At 37.3% G+C, this 17,819-nt stretch overlaps 3 protein-coding genes across 6 annotated transcripts; 2 read left to right on the top strand and 1 right to left on the bottom strand.

Annotated features, from left to right (window-relative positions):
• Positions 1–275: 275 nt before the first annotated feature.
• On the top strand, positions 276–3,328 carry hint3 (histidine triad nucleotide binding protein 3). Its single transcript, XM_077598655.1, has 5 exons — positions 276–452; positions 725–842; positions 1,091–1,160; positions 1,854–1,980; positions 2,399–3,328. Exons 1-5 carry the CDS (start codon positions 315–317, stop codon positions 2,444–2,446), a joined length of 501 nt encoding a protein of 166 aa, XP_077454781.1. The 5' UTR covers positions 276–314; the 3' UTR covers positions 2,447–3,328.
• On the bottom strand, positions 3,148–4,556 carry LOC144073100 (actin-binding Rho-activating protein). The gene is made up of 2 exons (XM_077598656.1): positions 4,408–4,556; positions 3,148–4,217 (listed from the first exon to the last, which is right to left on the bottom strand). The coding sequence occupies exon 2, from the start codon at positions 4,202–4,204 to the stop codon at positions 3,722–3,724; it is 483 nt and encodes a 160-aa protein (XP_077454782.1). The 5' UTR covers positions 4,205–4,217; positions 4,408–4,556; the 3' UTR covers positions 3,148–3,721.
• A 151-nt stretch (positions 4,557–4,707) lies between these two features.
• trmt11 (tRNA methyltransferase 11) lies at positions 4,708–12,395 on the top strand. 4 transcript variants are annotated; one of them, XM_077598623.1, is made up of 13 exons: positions 4,708–4,732; positions 5,863–5,928; positions 6,087–6,160; positions 6,295–6,376; positions 6,467–6,559; positions 6,857–6,991; positions 7,299–7,455; positions 7,642–7,722; positions 7,853–8,017; positions 8,338–8,410; positions 8,495–8,629; positions 10,617–10,737; positions 11,727–12,395. In XM_077598623.1, exons 3-13 carry the CDS (start codon positions 6,138–6,140, stop codon positions 11,889–11,891), a joined length of 1,230 nt encoding a protein of 409 aa, XP_077454749.1. In that variant the 5' UTR covers positions 4,708–4,732; positions 5,863–5,928; positions 6,087–6,137; the 3' UTR covers positions 11,892–12,395. The 4 variants fall into 4 exon arrangements, with proteins under 4 accessions (XP_077454749.1, XP_077454745.1, XP_077454746.1 ...); XM_077598619.1 differs by lacking the exon at positions 4,708–4,732 and adding an exon at positions 4,742–5,093; XM_077598620.1 differs by lacking the exon at positions 4,708–4,732 and adding an exon at positions 5,386–5,541.
• The last annotated feature ends 5,424 nt before the right edge of the window (positions 12,396–17,819 follow it).

Raw genomic sequence — 17,819 nt, 5'->3', positions numbered from 1 at the left:
TTGCAAATAATCTAAATATTTTTGCCCCCTTAAGTAAGATACTTCAACTGCATGCAATTTATATTGGCACAAAGAAAGGGGTTAGGATTGAAATTTAATTAAAGAAATCAAACATCATTTTGACATCTGGCCAAGAACTATCATTTTTGATGTTCTAAAACTGTATCACTGTTTCTTTATCAGGTTTTGGTTGTAGAGGCTGAATGGTTCCTTTTAAGGCCTTACACTTATCTCCCTCTGGCGGTGACATTGTGTAAATGAAAGGTGTTCGATGACTCTGGGATCGACTGTGTCCGCCTTTAGTGAATTTGACAATGGAGGGATCCAATGTTGCCGTGACACAATCAGGGCAGAGTAGTTCTAAAACTAGCAATTTAACTGAAGGATATGACAAAAAATGTATTTTTTGCAGGATCGTGAACCGTGAAATGGACACGGAACTTCTTCACTGTGTGAGATTGTTTTTGTTTTTAATGTACGTTTAGTTATAGAACATAGTAGCATATGTACTGCGTTTGCTAACTAAACTTACATGTTGACTCTAATGGAGTCACACCACAAACAGCACAACATTGTAAACCCTTATTCAGACGACTTATTAATGAAGTAGTTTATTACAAACAATGCATGTATTCTTGTATGTATTAATTAGGGCTTTAATGGACTAGCCATTTAGCATATTAGCGACCTTATATTTTATATGTATATCCATTAATTTCCACAGGACGAGGATATTTCTTGTTTTAGAGACATCAAGCCTGGAGCTCCGCACCATTATCTGGTTGTTCCGACCAAACATGTTGGGAACTGTAAGTCACTCCGCAAAGAACACGTGTCTTTAGGTAATGTAACCTTTTACCTTGTTTTTTTTAATTAAAGTACGTGTCAGTCAAATTATAAATGTATCAAGTATTTGGATATAAAAAGGTAACATACATCGAGCTAAATACCAGGTTCATTAATTGGATGAATACATATTTAAATATGAATTTGTGTTTATGCTGCGTATTTATTTATGTCTTTGTAATGCCATGTCATTTGATGCAAAAAAAAAAGTTTGAACGTGCATGTTGTTTGTTGTGCGATGCAGTAAAACGCATGGTGGAGATGGGGAAGGAAATCCTGCAGAAGAACAATGTGATGGATCTCAATGACGTGAGGTGAGCTATATTCCAGCACACAACAACCACCTGTCCTTAACAACACATTTTTCAGCTTATTGTTTATTGCAAACAGGATGCTCACGAGTAGCCTTTGACTGTACTGTCTAACTTATAACTATGCCAATTCTTGCTACTGTCACAATGAAATTTCCCGAATACGGGATGAATAAAGTTATCCAATCCAATAAGGTGAAACCCTGCAATAGTTAATATCTGCATTCTACTAGTACACCCACTGAAATGAGTAAAATCACTAGTATATTTTTACAATATCACTAAGTAGTATAAATTGCAAAAAGATTTCAAGTAATGTACACTTTTGCCTTATTATTAACTTTTAGGTTGCTTGCTAGTGAAACCCAATAGTGTACTGGATATCAAGGAATAGAAATTAACCCTCAAACCTTATAATGGGAGCCACTTGCTTTACATCCTTGATCTCATTAAGCTGCTAGTTGAATTACTTTCATAATGAGGGTAAAAGGCATACTAGTAGAATATAGACCGGAAGATATTTGTCAACAATTATGATTAGAAATAGAGCTCATTCCTTTTTTCTTCCACTTTTAATTTAAACATCCTATGACATGACTACGTGTTTCTACTTATATTGTATGTATACAAGCATCGCATTAGACTAGATTTAGTACTGCCTTGTCCTTAATTTATTGGAAAATCCTATCTCTGCAGGTTTGGGTTTCACTGGCCCCCGTTCTGTTCTGTCACACATCTACACCTTCATGTTCTGGCACCTGCCAGCCAAATGGGATTCATGTCTCGCCTGTTCTACAGACTCAACTCTTACTGGTTTATTACAGTAAGTTATCCATTTTACAATTGCACCACTCTATGCTCTTTAAGTTATTTTGGCACATGGGAATATTATACATGCGCAGGAGTCTCCAAACTGGCCCTCTAGGGCCAACGTGGATCCTGGTTTTAGTTCCGACCGATCCAGAACAGACAGTTTAAAAACATTGAGGTTTCCGCTGAAACAAACAACACCTGACTCTATTCAACTGATTACACTTGCAAGACACACAATTGGTGAAAGAGTGTCACCTGGTTTGTTTGGAATAAAATCCTGCGCCCACTGCTGCCCTTTGTGGAATAGCTTGGAGACTCCTACTACAGCACGTTTGTCATCTTATTAATAGTAATTTTCTCTCTCACATAACACCTGTATATAGAAAAAAATACTTCCTGAGCCAATCTTTAGTTTGAATATTTTTCAGGTGGAACAGCTGATTGAGCTTCTCAACTCTAAAGAAGAAACCAGTTGATTAATTTCCTGGAATGATCTCAGCTGTAGTTCAACGCTGTGAACGCCAGAGGGCGGTGTCGAAAGCTCTGAATGATTCCTTGACAATGCACAGGCTGGATGAGTATACATACCTAGGTTTTGATGTCATTACAAGTTCCCTGCGCCATGTTAATAACATTTTTAAGAAAAAAAATATAGCAAATTACATTTTGGGATACATTTTTTTCCTGCATCACTCATCATTGACTTTCGAGAGATAAAACTTTGTCATTTAAATATCCTGTATTTTAGGTTATATGATATTAATGTAAGCATCTCTTACACTCATTGGTTTTCAACTCCTGTTAATTTAAACTGCATTCTTCAATGCGTCCACAGGTATTTGGATTGGTAACATTTGAAACGAGAGTTGAAGCCTCATGTAACATCTCCATAAAGTATTTAGGAGACTCCTTTATGTGTAAAGTGATCTTGACACTTAAAAGTTAAGTACAGTGTGTCTTGATCTTGTAAATTACTTGTATGAAATTTGATTTTGCTTTTCTTTCCGCAACTTGGGATGACTTGATCATTTGCATTTAACAGAAGACTTTGATAAGTAAACTGATCAGTTTTGCAGGAACACAAGATGAGATCTAGATGAATATAAGGGTGCAATGTGTGCATTAGCAAGCTTTGCTAAAACATGTGATTTTTTTTTGGTGAACTTGGATCTTTTTTGAATCAGTAAGGCATAGCAATTGACCAAATTTGTTGACTATTCTATAGAATTGTATGCCATAGAAAGATTGATTCTGCATGTTAATGGAATGTAGAGGCAGAGAACTATACTCTGTTCTGTATCAGTGTATGCACTTTAAGAAGCATTAATTTATTGTTAATAAATATAAAACTCCTCTTACTGGTCATTGTGGTAACATTGATAGTCGTAAAAAGAGATTGCATGTTACATCGCTTTATTCATTCAAGCAATAAACCATGCCCTATTTATTGAATGTGTTAATAGAGCAATTTGTGAGGTAAAACTTGCTGCTTTGACAACAGCAGATTTGTGGGTAATACATTCAAATGTAAATTGTAGCACCAAGTTTTTTTTTTTACATTTTACTTTAACTTAATTTTTAAAACACGCTCCTATTTGAACTGCTACTATAAACTCAATTTTTACAATCATATAGCAATCAGGATAAAATAACAATCACCATTATGATTTCAAAATTTCATTTTCAAAAATAGGTTGTACAATAAACAATAGCAGTATGTGACATTAACTTTTTGTAGGGATGCAGGGGTGTCACTGCAACAGAGTAATCACAACATGATCATCTTTCCCTTGCCATAGCATCTCCCCCTCAAAGTCAACTAGCTTCTGTTTTCTGGCTCTTAGCAGTATCCCCACCAATTTATTCGAGATAGTCACATAACGCTCAAACAGCTTCCCAAATTCTACTGAGATAGCACTCTCATCTTGTTTTTCTGCCTGCACCCCAATGTCTTTTATCACCTCACACAACTCCTGAACTTCTCTGCTGATGTGCGTGTGAGCATCTTTCCCCCGTTGTTCTGTCAATGAACCCTGAAGGGGCTTCCCGTAGTCATCGTGGCCTCTCTGGGGGACCACTGCCAAGGGTCTGGTGTCATGACTGAAGGGATTGTATTTCTGGTGCTCCTTGTGATGATCAGACCACTTCTGCCAGTTGTCCTTCAGGCCTTTGACGGACACAATGCATCCAACTTTACCATCCATGAGCTGATCGGGAGATTTTTTTTCATCCATGATGTGGCTCGGTCTGTTAATGTCCACAAATGAATTCAATAAGGAGAAACAATACTTTAATTCAAGTCAAATTTTCACAACAGTATTTTCTCATGCCATTAGAACAATACCACACTAAGCATGGCCAAGCGAGTTAACAGCCTTTAAAAAAACCTTTAAAAGGAATGGCATGCAAAATAGTAAACACATTTGATGGAACTTACATCTTAAGCTGTAAGCGTCCTTTGCAATACAAGTTCCCTTAAGCTAAAATGCATAGTGCCTACTGGCATTAAAATCAGTTCCTGCAAACAATGCATGCAGCAACAATGCTGACAGTGGCAAGTGCACAGATACTTTCCTGTGCCATTGCAAAACCGGTATGATCATGATGGACCTATCTTCAACCAATGATATATTCGGAAGGAACCATTTAGCCAATCAGAGCGCAGAAGAGGCGGGACAGAGAAGGGTCAAACCCCCTTGTAGGTAAAGCAGATTACAACCCGGAATGAACAAATTGATTTTGACACGCGAGTGAAGGATAGGGTTAGTTACTTTGGGTAATATAACCCAATAATATAATTTTAATTAATAATCATGGCTTGGGCGTGGTGTGGGAGTAGTGTTATTAAAAAACGCTGTCTCGTTTTCATTTAAATTAATCTCCATTATACACTTATATATACAGTTATCCTTTTGATGTATTTTATTAGTATACACATTTTTAAAACCACCCAAGGCACTCGAAAATTCCTATTCTTCTATTCAATAGGTCGGTTTCAGCCTCAACTTTGTTTCTAGTCGGACGTATTTTGAATTGATAACAAACATGGCGGCCTTCTGTAAACGAGCGTGTCTTCAATATTTAATACATCTTGCTCAAGATAACATGGACTTCAGACTACCGGTAAATTTGGATGAACCTGCGCCGGACTCTATCCATATTTAAATTGGGACGACTACATATTAATTTGTAACTTAACATAGCCGCAGTTACAGTGGTGGCTCCAATGTGAACGTGGAACACATTCGTCTGTGTTGATGACCCGCAAATGCAACCTTTTTTAGGAAATTGTAAAATAAAATAAAGAACCTGATCATAACTCATTAGGTGCCATAGACGGGGATAGACGTCCAACCATTTTCAAGTGGGAGGGACTGGTAGTCCTTCCTGTCAAACGGGCTGGACGTCTATCAGCGTCAAATGGGTGATCAAGGGCATCATTTATCAACAGATTCTTAATCTTTTTAATGGGTTTAGAATGATATTGGAATCCCTGTATTAGAAATATTTTGAAGAATGAATAGATGATAAAGGAGGCATACATTCACTGAAAAAACATGGATTCACTTGGGTAAAATAACATTAAATCGGTTCACATTTTTACACCAACACACCCACACATTATTTTAATTTTTGTATCCTTGTTACATTTGGAATAAAACATGGAAAACTAATGGACTATCCATTATTAACTGAGGAAGACATGCAATGGCACACACTAGGGATGTGAATTATTTTTGTTTAATTTTCTGATCTACTTTCCACTAAAACTGTTTTATAATCAAGCATTGAGCCATTGATCTGTGTATAAGTGAACATTTTTTTCTGTGCAAAACACTTGTAGAATCTGTAGTTTGGAGATAGACTATACATATAATTTTTGTTTCTCCAGGAAATCAAGGCCCTGCTCGCACTGAGAGGGAAACAGTTCAATCCTGGGGCTAACTTTAAAGAAAAGGTATGTAAAAATGGTTATCTGAGATGATGACATCCTCTCATAGTGAACTGGGTTAGGCTCCATTATCCCAAAGAGAATTATGTAATGTAATTATGAAAAAAGAAAATCGTTTTGAATATTCAAATCAGAGATTTAACTGTACTTGGACTCTCTTCAAGAGTCCATTCTGGTGTCTGGATGATTTGACAGAGGACGATATCTGCTCCGTCATGGCCCGATCTGTTTGTGCAAAGTAAGAAATCTCTTGCTTGCCATCATAGCAAAAGCTGAGTTGAATACCATGTTTTTCATATCATGCTATTTTTTAGGAAATGCCATTCTGCTGTGATATTATGATATATATTTAATCTTTAAACATCCATCAAGGTCTGCATTTGAGTTATGGGGTCACGGACAAAACCACGACGACCTCAGAATATCCTTACTCAAGTACCCAGAAAAGAACATGGTTGGTGGGAGAAAGTTTTTTTTGTGTAATGTCAAATGAATTTAATTGTTTAACTGACTATAACCTTCATTTTCTGCTCTCTGATTACAGTTACCATTCTTGAGCAAAGACTCAACATACAAAATAAATGTTTACACCTTCAATAAAACCCTGGATTTTAAAGAGAGAATTAATCGAATTGATGTAAGAGTTTTAAATACTAATGAAAATTTGAATTAAACACTGTGGATTGGAATTAACTTGTGCATTTGTTCATCCAACATCCTTTCTTCCCAGCATACAGTAGTACAATCTAGTACGTTACATTGCAACAATTTTTTTGCTTAAAAAAGCATTTAGAATGAGAATAGTAGATGGTCTGTTAGAAATGTGTTTTATTCCAAATATGCATATATTTGTTTTACACACCTCCTGTATTGCATCTCATTAGAAGTGTTGGCGTATGTCATGTTCATAATATTTTGTGTATTCCCTCTACAGGCAATGGATTACCTTCCATTTAAGGGTATTGTAAATCTTAAGAACCCTCAGCACATCTTCTGCTTGTTGGAAGATTATGGCTCTGACCCAAACAGCATCCCGGAACATCCAGATCATATATACTTTGGCCGATGGGTAAGAGAAATAAGGGATTTATTGACAAATGTCCTCCCTATTTTAACAAATGTCCAGAGTAAGAATATTTGAATGAGAGCTTAAATAAGGCTAATGATACAAAGTGGTAAGAAGGAAAACAGAATGCTTGTCGTTATTCTGACAAATGTTGACATTTGTATAAGGTGTTATCTTAAAAAAAATGCAATGACCTACAAGTAAGTTGAATCCTAACTTTGAAATGTGTGTAATTTACAGATATTTCAAAGTTTACACATGTAAGCCGTTTTTTCTTTACCATGATGACATTTGCTTAACCTCCACACAGATAGCCGATGGTCAACGTGAACTGATTCGTTCTCACAGTGTGAAGAACAGACATTTCATTGGAAACACCAGTATGGATGCAGGACTTTCCTTCATCATGGCCAACCATGCCAGGGTCAAACAGCATGATCTCGTCTTTGACCCTTTTGTTGGCACAGGTGAGTTAGCTACTCTATTTCCTTATTGTATGTATATTGAGAGATGATAACAAAGTAGAACCTTTGTAATCATTAAAGTGTATTAAAATGACTGTAATGTTAGATTAAAAAAAAAAAAAAGGAATGATATTCAAATATTTGGCTTTTAAGGTTTTTAATAAATGGTGCTCTTTTGATATGTCAAAGGAAGCCTATTGGTCGCTTGTTCTCATTTTGGAGCCTACGTGTGTGGATCGGATATTGATTACAACACTATCCATGGCAAAGGTATATATTTTTTTCATTATATTGTCTGCTACATTTTAATGAAGAATTATTCTCACAGGTAGAACACAAGATTTGAATTTGCAAGATCATTCAATAGTATTTAGCAGGAGTCATTTTCTATTTCTACTAGGAAGGTCAAGCCGCAAAGATCAAAAGTGGCGAGGACCTGATGAGAACATCAGAGCCAACCTGCGACAGTACGGAACAGCGAAGATGTACGTTGATGTGATGGTGTCTGATGCATCCAATCCTGTGTGGCGGGAGGCCGCCCTCTTCGATGCCATCATTACCGATCGTATGTTCATTTTTCATAGGAGCAGCGCTTTCACTTTTTCATCGTCATTTGGCGCTACAAATGAATTTAGCATGTCCTTACAAAAATGATGCAGAAATGCGCCCATACAGCCGTTAATTTTGAGACTTTTTACCATTCAGTTGAATGAGAAAGATTCTCAAAACTTTTGATGAAGGGTGTATATCAATTAACATTTGAATTGTAAAGATAACCCATCTATTTGTACAATCCAATTTAGTATTGACAAATGTACGCAACTTCTATACAACTTCTTATGTTCATGAAAATGTTTGTGTCCCTTGTTTATCATGCTTGGTCAGCTCCATATGGTATACGTGAGTCCACAAGAAGAACAGGTTCTCAGAAAGAAACTACAAAACCTGCGGATGCCGTGTATGTACACTTAATACTTTACACTCTGAAAAGATTAAAGGATGCATTGCAGGAAAAATGCTCAATATTTTTTTTGTATTCCAGGTATGCTGAATCACATGTTCCTGTATCACAGTCCTACCAATTAAGTGAAATGTTTGCCGACATGCTTAACTTTTCGGCACATCGCCTAGTCATGGGAGGGAGGCTGGTATACTGGCTTCCAGTTTATCGGGCAGAGTAAGTCTATTATTAGATAAAAGTTTGACCTTCCCTATCTTTCATTGAGGTCTGTTGCATTTTACTGCTCAAGTCCTTGAGGTCATGTAGTTAACTACCAACAGGGGGCACCTTTGCACCAAAAACAACAGAACACATTCGATACAACATTGTTTTTGTGTCGTATAAACGACAGAAACTAGGGAAATTCTGTTACGTTTGAACAGTTTGAACATCTGTCTCTCTTTGTGCCGCTGAGTAGAATCACACATTCCTATTGCCTTGCAGAACACCCTAAAGCACTATTCATTCCCACTTCAAGAAAACACAGTCCTGTATGTTCAGTAAATACTCACCAGTGTAAATGACAGTATTTACCAGGGGTGGTATACTTCTGAGTCCCTTCATGTCCCCTAAAACCACAGCTGACAAAAGTAAGCTCTAATTTACCCTCGACAACCATAGGACATCTTTTCTGACGTGAAACAAAAATCGTTATTGTTGAAAGTTCAATGTCAGATGACACAGCGCTGACTGCATATGCAGGTTTTAATTAGCACACTGGAGGAACACAACAAAAAGCAGCCGCAAAGCCAGACAATAGTCAAAGAACAGCATGTGGAGGAAAGAGGGATGAGATAATCTTGCGTCCTCCGCGGTTTTCTGCAGATTTGTCAGAAAATACGTACACAAATGACATGACGTTTTGGAGCATCCTTGCTTTCTGCTTTTGTGCACGTCTGGTTGTATTCACACAGTTGGCATGGATGTGTGTGGCCTCCTCTATGCGCACACGTGTGTCGTCATGTTCACGCATTTGTCTTTTCCTACTCATCTACTAGTGCTTGACTTCATGTCTGTCAGAGTACTGCCAAAATAAACGTCTGCAGCCAGGCATGTTAGATGTATGTCAACTGTCTGTCTGTGTAGCATATATCCTGACCCCTGTGAGCTTTCGTACATGTCTGTGTGGAAGCCCCAATGTAGTCGGAGTCTGTCTCTTGGGTCTAATCTAAAGCTCTACATGGCAGCTGTCAACTTTCTGTTTCCCCCTCCAATTTGTGTACATATCTGCAGCCTTGACTGGATGATTGGAAACAATGGCAATTATATGCGTCTGTCTGCCTTGTGTGTGCTGTTTCACATGCTCGTACGTGGGCACGTGTTGAAAGGATGTGAGTTTATAAGATTGACGGTTGGCACGAAATCATGTCAACAAATCCTCACATGGTAAAAATGATAGAAAAAGAGATTCAAATCAATCGAAGCACACTAGTAGTTATCCGCAGACCGAATCCAGTCGAGTGTAGTTTGCAACATGTTCCCCCTGTGCATGCACGGTTTCCTCCAACATTCTAAAAACAATCATGGATGGTTCATTGAGGACTAAATTGTCCATTGGTGTGAATGATAATGTGATGGTGGTTTGTTTCTACTTTAAATGCACCAAGTCCAGTGTGTACCGCACCTCCTGCACAAAGACTGTGCTGGACTCCACCTCTGACCCTAATGAGTACAATTGTACGAAAATTGATAGATGGCCACGAAAATAACAACATATTCAGCCTCAATTTGATGAAACGGTCCTTTACAAACGACCCATCCGTCGTTCTACCGAGTGACTTCTGATAGACAGGGAAGAAATCGTGGGGGCCTGCATCACTTCTAGTTGCCGTGACAACTAAACATTGGCAGACTGTTTTGCACCATGTGTCGTCATGACAATGGGGCACACAAATAGTCATTAGCAAACCACACCTGCGTCTGAGGGGTTTGCTACTATGTTGATTGGACTTCTGTCATTAATATGCGCACATTCACTTGAATGTTGAATCAAAGTTGTTTTTGACTATTATGGGAACTGAATTTGGATTTGAGTGTGAAAGGGGATTTGATGAATGATAAGTATATATATGTTATTGGAATAATTTGTTAATCCTATTTATTGTCATTTGGTTTCCCCTTGGCTCAAAATTTGGAGCCTAATAGATTTTTTGTACATTTGCAGATACTCTGAGGAGATGGTCCCCCTCCATCCATGTCTACAGCTCATTAGCAACTGTGAACAGATTCTATCAAGCCACACATCTCGTCGCTTGATCACTATGGAAAAGGCTAAAGAACCACAGGTGTGTGTGAATATTTTTTGGGTGGTTGAGATCAGTCAGTATGTTAATCAATTATATATGTATTCTGACAACAAGCAAATGCGTAAATCCATTTCCACGCAACAGGTTTTGTGTATAGAACATTTGTTCCTGGATGCCCTGTTATAAACTTTGTTTTTCCCCCTAACAACATATGAAGATTATTGCCAAAAATATTGTTTTCTGGTGTGACTGGAGATCATTTTATAATTGAATTCAGATTTCATTTAAATTCAGGACTTTTTAGAGTGTACTGGTCTTTATTATCTCTTGTGGTTTTCTAATTACAAGTGGCAGGAAGACTTATAATTGATGACTTAACTTGATAGTAAAAAGTTGTGTGTTTACTACAGAAAGTGCCAGCCTGCACTGCAACAAATAGATAATTAATGGAAAATGAGAGCATGTGTCTTAACTGATTATCCTTCCCTTTTATTGTTTTGGATTGCCTTTTTATGTAACCACATGAGTATGTGTTATGTATGTGTATGTATATACATGTGCAATGGAAGTCATGGTGTCATTTTGGACGGAAGTTTCACCATCTGGCAGTATTCATCTTATTTCTTCAATACTGGAAACCCAAATGGCTTAGTTACACTTCATACAGAAAACAATCCATCTCCTATCTGATACCCATTTTACCCAAAAACCTCAAATGTAGCGAAGTACAGCTGCTGCATTACAAATACATTTATTATCATTGAAGGATCTTTTCTTTTGAGATTATTTTTTGTTAATCATGTATTAATCACATAATATTTGTTTGTTGTATTTTCAAAATCTATATATGAATTTTGAATTTGATTTGTAATTAGGCCAGCAGCATAAGTAAAATGGTATTAAAAATTTATAATTCTATTTTGGGGGGGTTATTGTAATTTGGTCAGCGACATATCTTAAGTGGTGTTACAAATATATGTTGAGAACACTAATAAGAGCTTAACCTTTGTCTGTCTGTCTCTCCAAAGGACCTGGACAGTTTGTCTCATCTCTCAGACCCTCGCTCCCACGCCTTCCAGGGACACAATAATTTCAGAGAAAAATACTTCTGTGGACTTCACAAAAGGCTTAGTAGCAAAGAGAACAACTCTAATACCTGTGGGGACTCAATCACTCAACTTGAACAGGGCTGATATATGCTGCCATTAAATAATAATGTAAACTTTATAGTACTATATAAAATAGTACTTTCAAAGGTTATTTTAAGGGCCATGGAAGATGAATGAATGAATCATTCTCAGTCTTGGTTGACACTGAGAAAAGATATGTTAATATAATATGAGTATTAAAATAAGAACTGCTTGACCACACTAATAACATATTCTTAAATGAATGGTGTCTCCCAGCCCTAACAAATATGGTGCCGCAGTGGTAGTTTAGTAAAGGCAGAGTTGTATTGGATTGTACAAGCTTATGTCTTGGCTGTTGAGTCTAATTATTAGTGAAGGTAATACATTTGCATCACATTTTTAGTCCTTGTTTTATTCTTTTTACTTTTTTTACTAATAAATCTATCTTGCTCTTTTGAGTGCGTTTTGAGCTTTGCAAAATATGCATTCTAATATCTGTTTTTTTCTACCGCAACCATCTCTTCCTCTATTCTTTGTGTTTTTACAAATAAAAGCTCTTAAAAATTGTGTTTTGTTGTTTGTATCACATGTAAATGTGGACCATCTAATTTTCTACAGTAGAATCTGAGAGATGTGTTATGTTATTCTTTCATACACTAGCGAGACAGCAAATTGCATGTTTTGCTTTAACATCTCTTAATAGTAACTGAGGAGTAGCTAAATGATTTCTTGGCCATGATCAAAAATGGCATGCAAATTTGTTATATTTCATGGGAATGTCTGTGTTTTTGATTTCTTTAAAGAAGGTATGTTGAAATTTTATCAAAGTGCAATGTACTATATCGTGGGATTGTAAATTTTCTGCCATATTTTGGTAAAGAAAAAAAAAATACTGTGAGACTTAAACTTATGTTTTCTTGACCAAACAAGTGTCAAAACACATCTCTTATTGGTTGCCAAACACTGTTTACGTGGAGTCTGGCTCATTACTCATGACCCTTGTGATTATAAGGTGGGCCATGTTTTTTTTTTTCAAAGGAAGTGACTAAATAAGGGTTCTTGGCACCTTCACATTGGGCCAGGCTTGCATCATTTGCAGTGCATGTTGTTTATTGCTCCTACTGTGATCTTTTGTTGCTCTTATTTATCAAGGGCAAACAATTGGAGACCTCACACTTATCACTTACTTGTCTTTGTAAATATAAACAGTTCTATGTTTTCCACTTGGAAAAATAAGCGTGTTAAGTTTAAAAGCCCCTGGGATTTCGCTTTGAAACTAGTTGTATTCATATTTGTTTGCGGTGGGTGCCACAAAACTCAACAATCTCCATAATTAGAGACTAGAGACTAAAAGTACGTGGGGGTATGATGGGGAGGATTTCTTTCTTCAGCACATAATTCCATCCAGACATTGTGACTGCGTGTCTAGTAAGTTTCTGTCTCACATTGTCCTCGCTTTCATTGTCACCTCTGTGCTCAAGCACTACCCATTTGCACACCTTTGCTATCTAGTCTTTTCCTAGGAAATGAACATTTTTTGGCCACCGTTTTGGAACCGTGACTCCTGGTCAAACTCCCTCCCGTCCCGGATAACTTCCTGTTGATATTTGTGATGCTCTCTGTTAATTTTGGGGAATTTCTCTGTACATCTGTCGATGTAGGGCAGTGGTTCTTAACCTTGTTGGAGCTACTGAACCCCACCAGTTAGTTTCATATGCGCATTCACCGAACCCCACCGGTTTCATATGCGCATTCACCGAACCCTACTTTAGTGTAAAATAAAAGATTATTTTTTTCAAATTCAAGATAATATGAATTCCTCACAGCACTAGCAAGGTCACGCGATCATCTGCAGCCAGTGATGGCCAAGAGGGGCATGTTATCGTGAATAGAGATAATGAGTCGATGTGTCTTGACCCCCGTGGCAGAGACTCCACCAAACCCCTGAGACCCAATCACCGAACCTCTAGGTTTCGATCGAAACCAGGTTGTGAACCACTGATGTAGGGGCATTTCAGGTCATTTATTTGGTGAAAAATAATGACCGCCCATAAGGATGTTTCTACGGGTTTGAGTAGAAAGTCATTAGAAGTGAATGGAGAATGTATTGCAAATATTAATTATCGACTGAGCTATGCTGATGTGGTTGGTAGAAAAAATAAATAAAAATTTAATCTACTGTGGATAAAGTCACCGTTCAAATGTGATGAATTTAAATCCTGCCACGACAATGCAAAGGTTATCTGCCAAATTGCAGACTATGGTTATCAACAGTTGTAAGTTTTCTGAAATGCCACTGCAATAATACTGGAAGATGACTGTCCATTACCTGCTCACAAGTCAACAGCTTTGTTTCTTCTGTTTGTCAGTGATGAATAGGAATGTCGCCACGGCATGCCGAGCTGATTCAGCCACCTGCTCGTCGCTGTTGTAATCAATTGCGTGTTGAATTGTGCTCTGCAGATAACCTTTGAAAAATGGGTTTTAAGTTGATTCTTCTCAGTCAAGACTTTGTTGTCTGATGATGATTCTAAAATTATTTTAGCAGAATTCATATATTCCTTATTTTAATCTTTACGTAATCTGGAAATCTTTTATTATTCTTCATTTCACTGTAATAAATAACCAAAGAGGGCCTCTTCTGCCTTTCAGTGACTCTTCCAGTCAAAGTTGGACAATAAGCAAACATTTAGGGAAGTGATTAGAGTTCACCTGTATAGGTTATGGAGCATTTCAGCTTCATCCTGAATAGCATAATAGGACTAATTTTTTACGAGTCCTGTGGTTAATGTTAATGTTGACATGAATACAATACTCAAGAAAGCTATCCACATTTCCTCAGTCGCTGATTATGGTAAGGTGAGAACTGTTATCACCATACGAGGGAAGGACTATACCATCAAAATGTCACAGACGTTCGAACCAAAAAAACAAACATCAATTGAAGAGCTCATCAAATGAATTGCCGTTATTTGATATGCAAAAAGATCTGGACGTAACAGCATTAATTAAGCCAAGTGCCACTAGATGACAGACTTGAGCAACAGAAGCCTCTCCAGTGATCGTAAAGGTCCCGTTCTTAAATGTTTTATGCTGTAGTCCAGGCTACCGACCATTTATAATCAGTGCTCTGCGGCTTGTAAACAAACAGTTAAGAGGCCACGCTTTTCAAGTGATAGAGCTGCACTTGAGCGAGTGCAGAGCAGCCCAGAGCAAGCAACATCCTCTTTCAGACACTCTCCTGGTAGTGGCAAAGGAGGTTGTTAGCCTCGGAAGAGAAAGGGGTTACTGAACGTCTTGTCAGCCAACTTCCTTTTCCCCTCTTTCATCTATTCAATGTTTGCTATCCATGGCTATTTTTCACCCTTATGTCACCATGAAATGTGACCACAGGAAGCTCCATCCACTGATGTTTTGTCTTTAACCTTAGACCAGGGATGTCAGACTCGGGTTGGTTTGTGGGCCGCTTTAACGTCAACTTGATTTCACGTGGGCCGGACCATTTTAGATATAATATTTAGATTTTTTTAAATAAATGGATTAAAAGAACTGGATTAAAAGCCCTGAATATTCCGTTTTTTATAGATCTAAAACAATGTTTATTTTAGCTTTTTTAAATATATTTTTAGATTTTACAAAATGATTTTTGAACTAAAAACACAGAAAAAAATGATTTAAAATTTACAATTATTGATTTAAAAGGGGGAGAATCAGGAAATTTAATATACATCTATACTCTTCATTTTAATTTGATCGTAAAACAGATAGTCGGCACTCATGATTTACTTTTCCGGGCCACACAAAATGATGCAGCGGGCCAGATTTGGCCCCCGGACCACCACTTTGACACATGTGCCTTAGACCCAAAGATTTTCCAAGAAGATTCTTGATTGCTAAAATCTTATGTTATTGCCGCTGAAGAAAGAAATTTGCTGACTGTTTGTACATACTAAATAGTATACTATTCTAGAAATGAAATGAAATATGTTGGGAACTGTCTCAACATACACGATATTGATGGCTAATTAATGGCTATTTTAAAAATGTCCAGGAATCGTTTCTCTTGATGAACACATTGGAATATTTGGACCTTGGTGCAAGACTATACTCACCTAAATGCTGTTTAAATTTGACTTTGTTAGATCTGAGATTGTGCAGGTGTAGCCAATGTTGTGTCCAGTGATAGGGTTTACCATTTATGGGAACATCTTGCCGAATACTATTATGGCTGTTTAGTTAAGTGGAATGTCGTATCCATGTGGGTACGTGTATGTTGGTTTGTAGGGGCGAGGTTATGTGCGTGTCCTTATGTATGTTCTAATGTTTTCTTGTCCCGTACCGTGTGGATTCTATCACCCGTATCACTGCATGGTGAAATGGCTCCAGGATACCAACACTCTCACACCTGTCTTTTTACACAGGTGTGCCTGCTGTGAATGGCCGACAGTAGCCCAGCTCAAAAGCTTGACTGCGTTCCAATTGGCGATATTTGCATTGAATGTTTTGCCATTTGAATTTCAATGATTGAATTGCCTATATATATTTTTCAAAATGAGCATAATATCGTGTAATACAACCGCAGCCAGGATGGCCCGTTCAAAAAATGAATGATTGAATAACACCAACCACACAATAGAGCAGATCCTACTTACCTTGGGTGGACTAAACTGGTCACCAGTCAGTTGTAGGGACACACAGAGATAGACAACCAATCACACCACCAGTGAATGGGAATTGATCCCATACACATGCATAGACCTAATCTTACTCTATCTTAAAAATATTTTTTTCATTCATTCCGTTTTTATACCATTTTTAATTAGTGTCATACAAATGCAAGAAGCTGTTGTGATTGTAAATGATGCTCGTTATTGTTCTTACTAAGAAAGTTCCCTAAATGTGAATCAAATGTAGTTCTATGAATATTGTTTATTTGCTCAAGTGATGGTGAAAAAAAAAGAAAAATGATGGCTAAACATATTTTTTCAGCCTTGCAAAATGCTGTTAACCCTTCATGGCTCCAAAGCAACAATTCTGCCCATTGTTTGAGTACACCACTCTTTATTTTCCAAGAAATAAAGATGATTTGTGCTCATAATGTATGCTCTGATTTAAACTGACATTTATGTCAAGTTCTCTTATAGTTTTTAGAGCAAGGCAGGAGTGATCTGCACACTTTAAAATGTCTGCAGATATTTCTAAGAACTGAACCAGATGTTGTTAATTCTAACAGCACAGAGAGATGAGACATGATAAAAGTTGGGAATTTCAACAAAATTTAAACTATTGATGGAATGGTCACATTATATGGAGATTCTATCATCCCCGATCTTCATATTATCTATTTTTAAGGTGATGTGATGTGGTACTGAAAGGCGAAATGGTTGAGATTTTGACAAAATGGAACAATTCAGGCGCATGTTTGGACCACGATTATTTATTAATTTTTCTTTAAAAACTTTCAACTTGAATTTGAGCATCTGTGTATCTGTGATATTTCTTGGCACATGATGAAAAGATTGCTGCAGTATGGTGGGAGTCATGTCCTCATTTAAACACTTTTCTCTCACCTTTTAAGAGACGCTTAGCACTTCATTACTGCTTTTCCAGACAGGATTGCTGTTAAAAAAGAAAAATGGTCTACTGGAGGTATGCCAACCTGTAGCCACAATGATTGTGTTAATGCAAGACGTTGGTAGGTGTTTCCACAACAGTGGCACCCACTAACACACTTTGCTCCTACCTCTGAAATCTGGCACCATTGAATATACGTGTACAGTACAAGGAATTCTGTAGTAGATGTAAAGCTTTTTTAAATGTTGAGAATTTCATGACGCATAACAGTTTTAATGATGATGGCTAACACATTCTGTTCTGTCTTTCATGTGATCAAACATTTTGGAACTTTCATTAAGAGCGCCTATAGAAACAAACCAGCATCTTAGTATGAGCCATGGAAATGAATTATAAATGACTAATTCGAACACATCA

This window comes from Stigmatopora argus, chromosome 4 (genome assembly GCF_051989625.1).
Source record: "Stigmatopora argus isolate UIUO_Sarg chromosome 4, RoL_Sarg_1.0, whole genome shotgun sequence".
Classification (NCBI taxonomy): Eukaryota; Metazoa; Chordata; class Actinopteri; order Syngnathiformes; family Syngnathidae; genus Stigmatopora; species Stigmatopora argus.
Note: the sequence above shows the minus strand (reverse complement) of the source record. Positions and strands in the feature narration are given on the sequence as shown.

Excerpts from the sequence above, each read along its gene's own strand:
- LOC144073100 (XM_077598656.1), bottom strand. The coding sequence starts at position 4,204 with ATGGATGAAAAAAAATCTCCCGATCAGCTCATGGATGGTAAAGTTGGA.
- trmt11 (XM_077598619.1), top strand. The coding sequence starts at position 5,016 with ATGGCGGCCTTCTGTAAACGAGCGTGTCTTCAATATTTAATACATCTT. Across the intron at positions 7,456-7,641 it reads TGACCCTTTTGTTGGCACAG|GAAGCCTATTGGTCGCTTGT; the intron begins GTGAGTTAGCTA and ends GATATGTCAAAG. Across the intron at positions 10,738-11,726 it reads AAAAGGCTAAAGAACCACAG|GACCTGGACAGTTTGTCTCA; the intron begins GTGTGTGTGAAT and ends GTCTCTCCAAAG.
- hint3 (XM_077598655.1), top strand. The coding sequence starts at position 315 with ATGGAGGGATCCAATGTTGCCGTGACACAATCAGGGCAGAGTAGTTCT. Across the intron at positions 843-1,090 it reads CAAAGAACACGTGTCTTTAG|TAAAACGCATGGTGGAGATG; the intron begins GTAATGTAACCT and ends TGTGCGATGCAG. Across the intron at positions 1,981-2,398 it reads ACTCTTACTGGTTTATTACA|GTGGAACAGCTGATTGAGCT; the intron begins GTAAGTTATCCA and ends AATATTTTTCAG.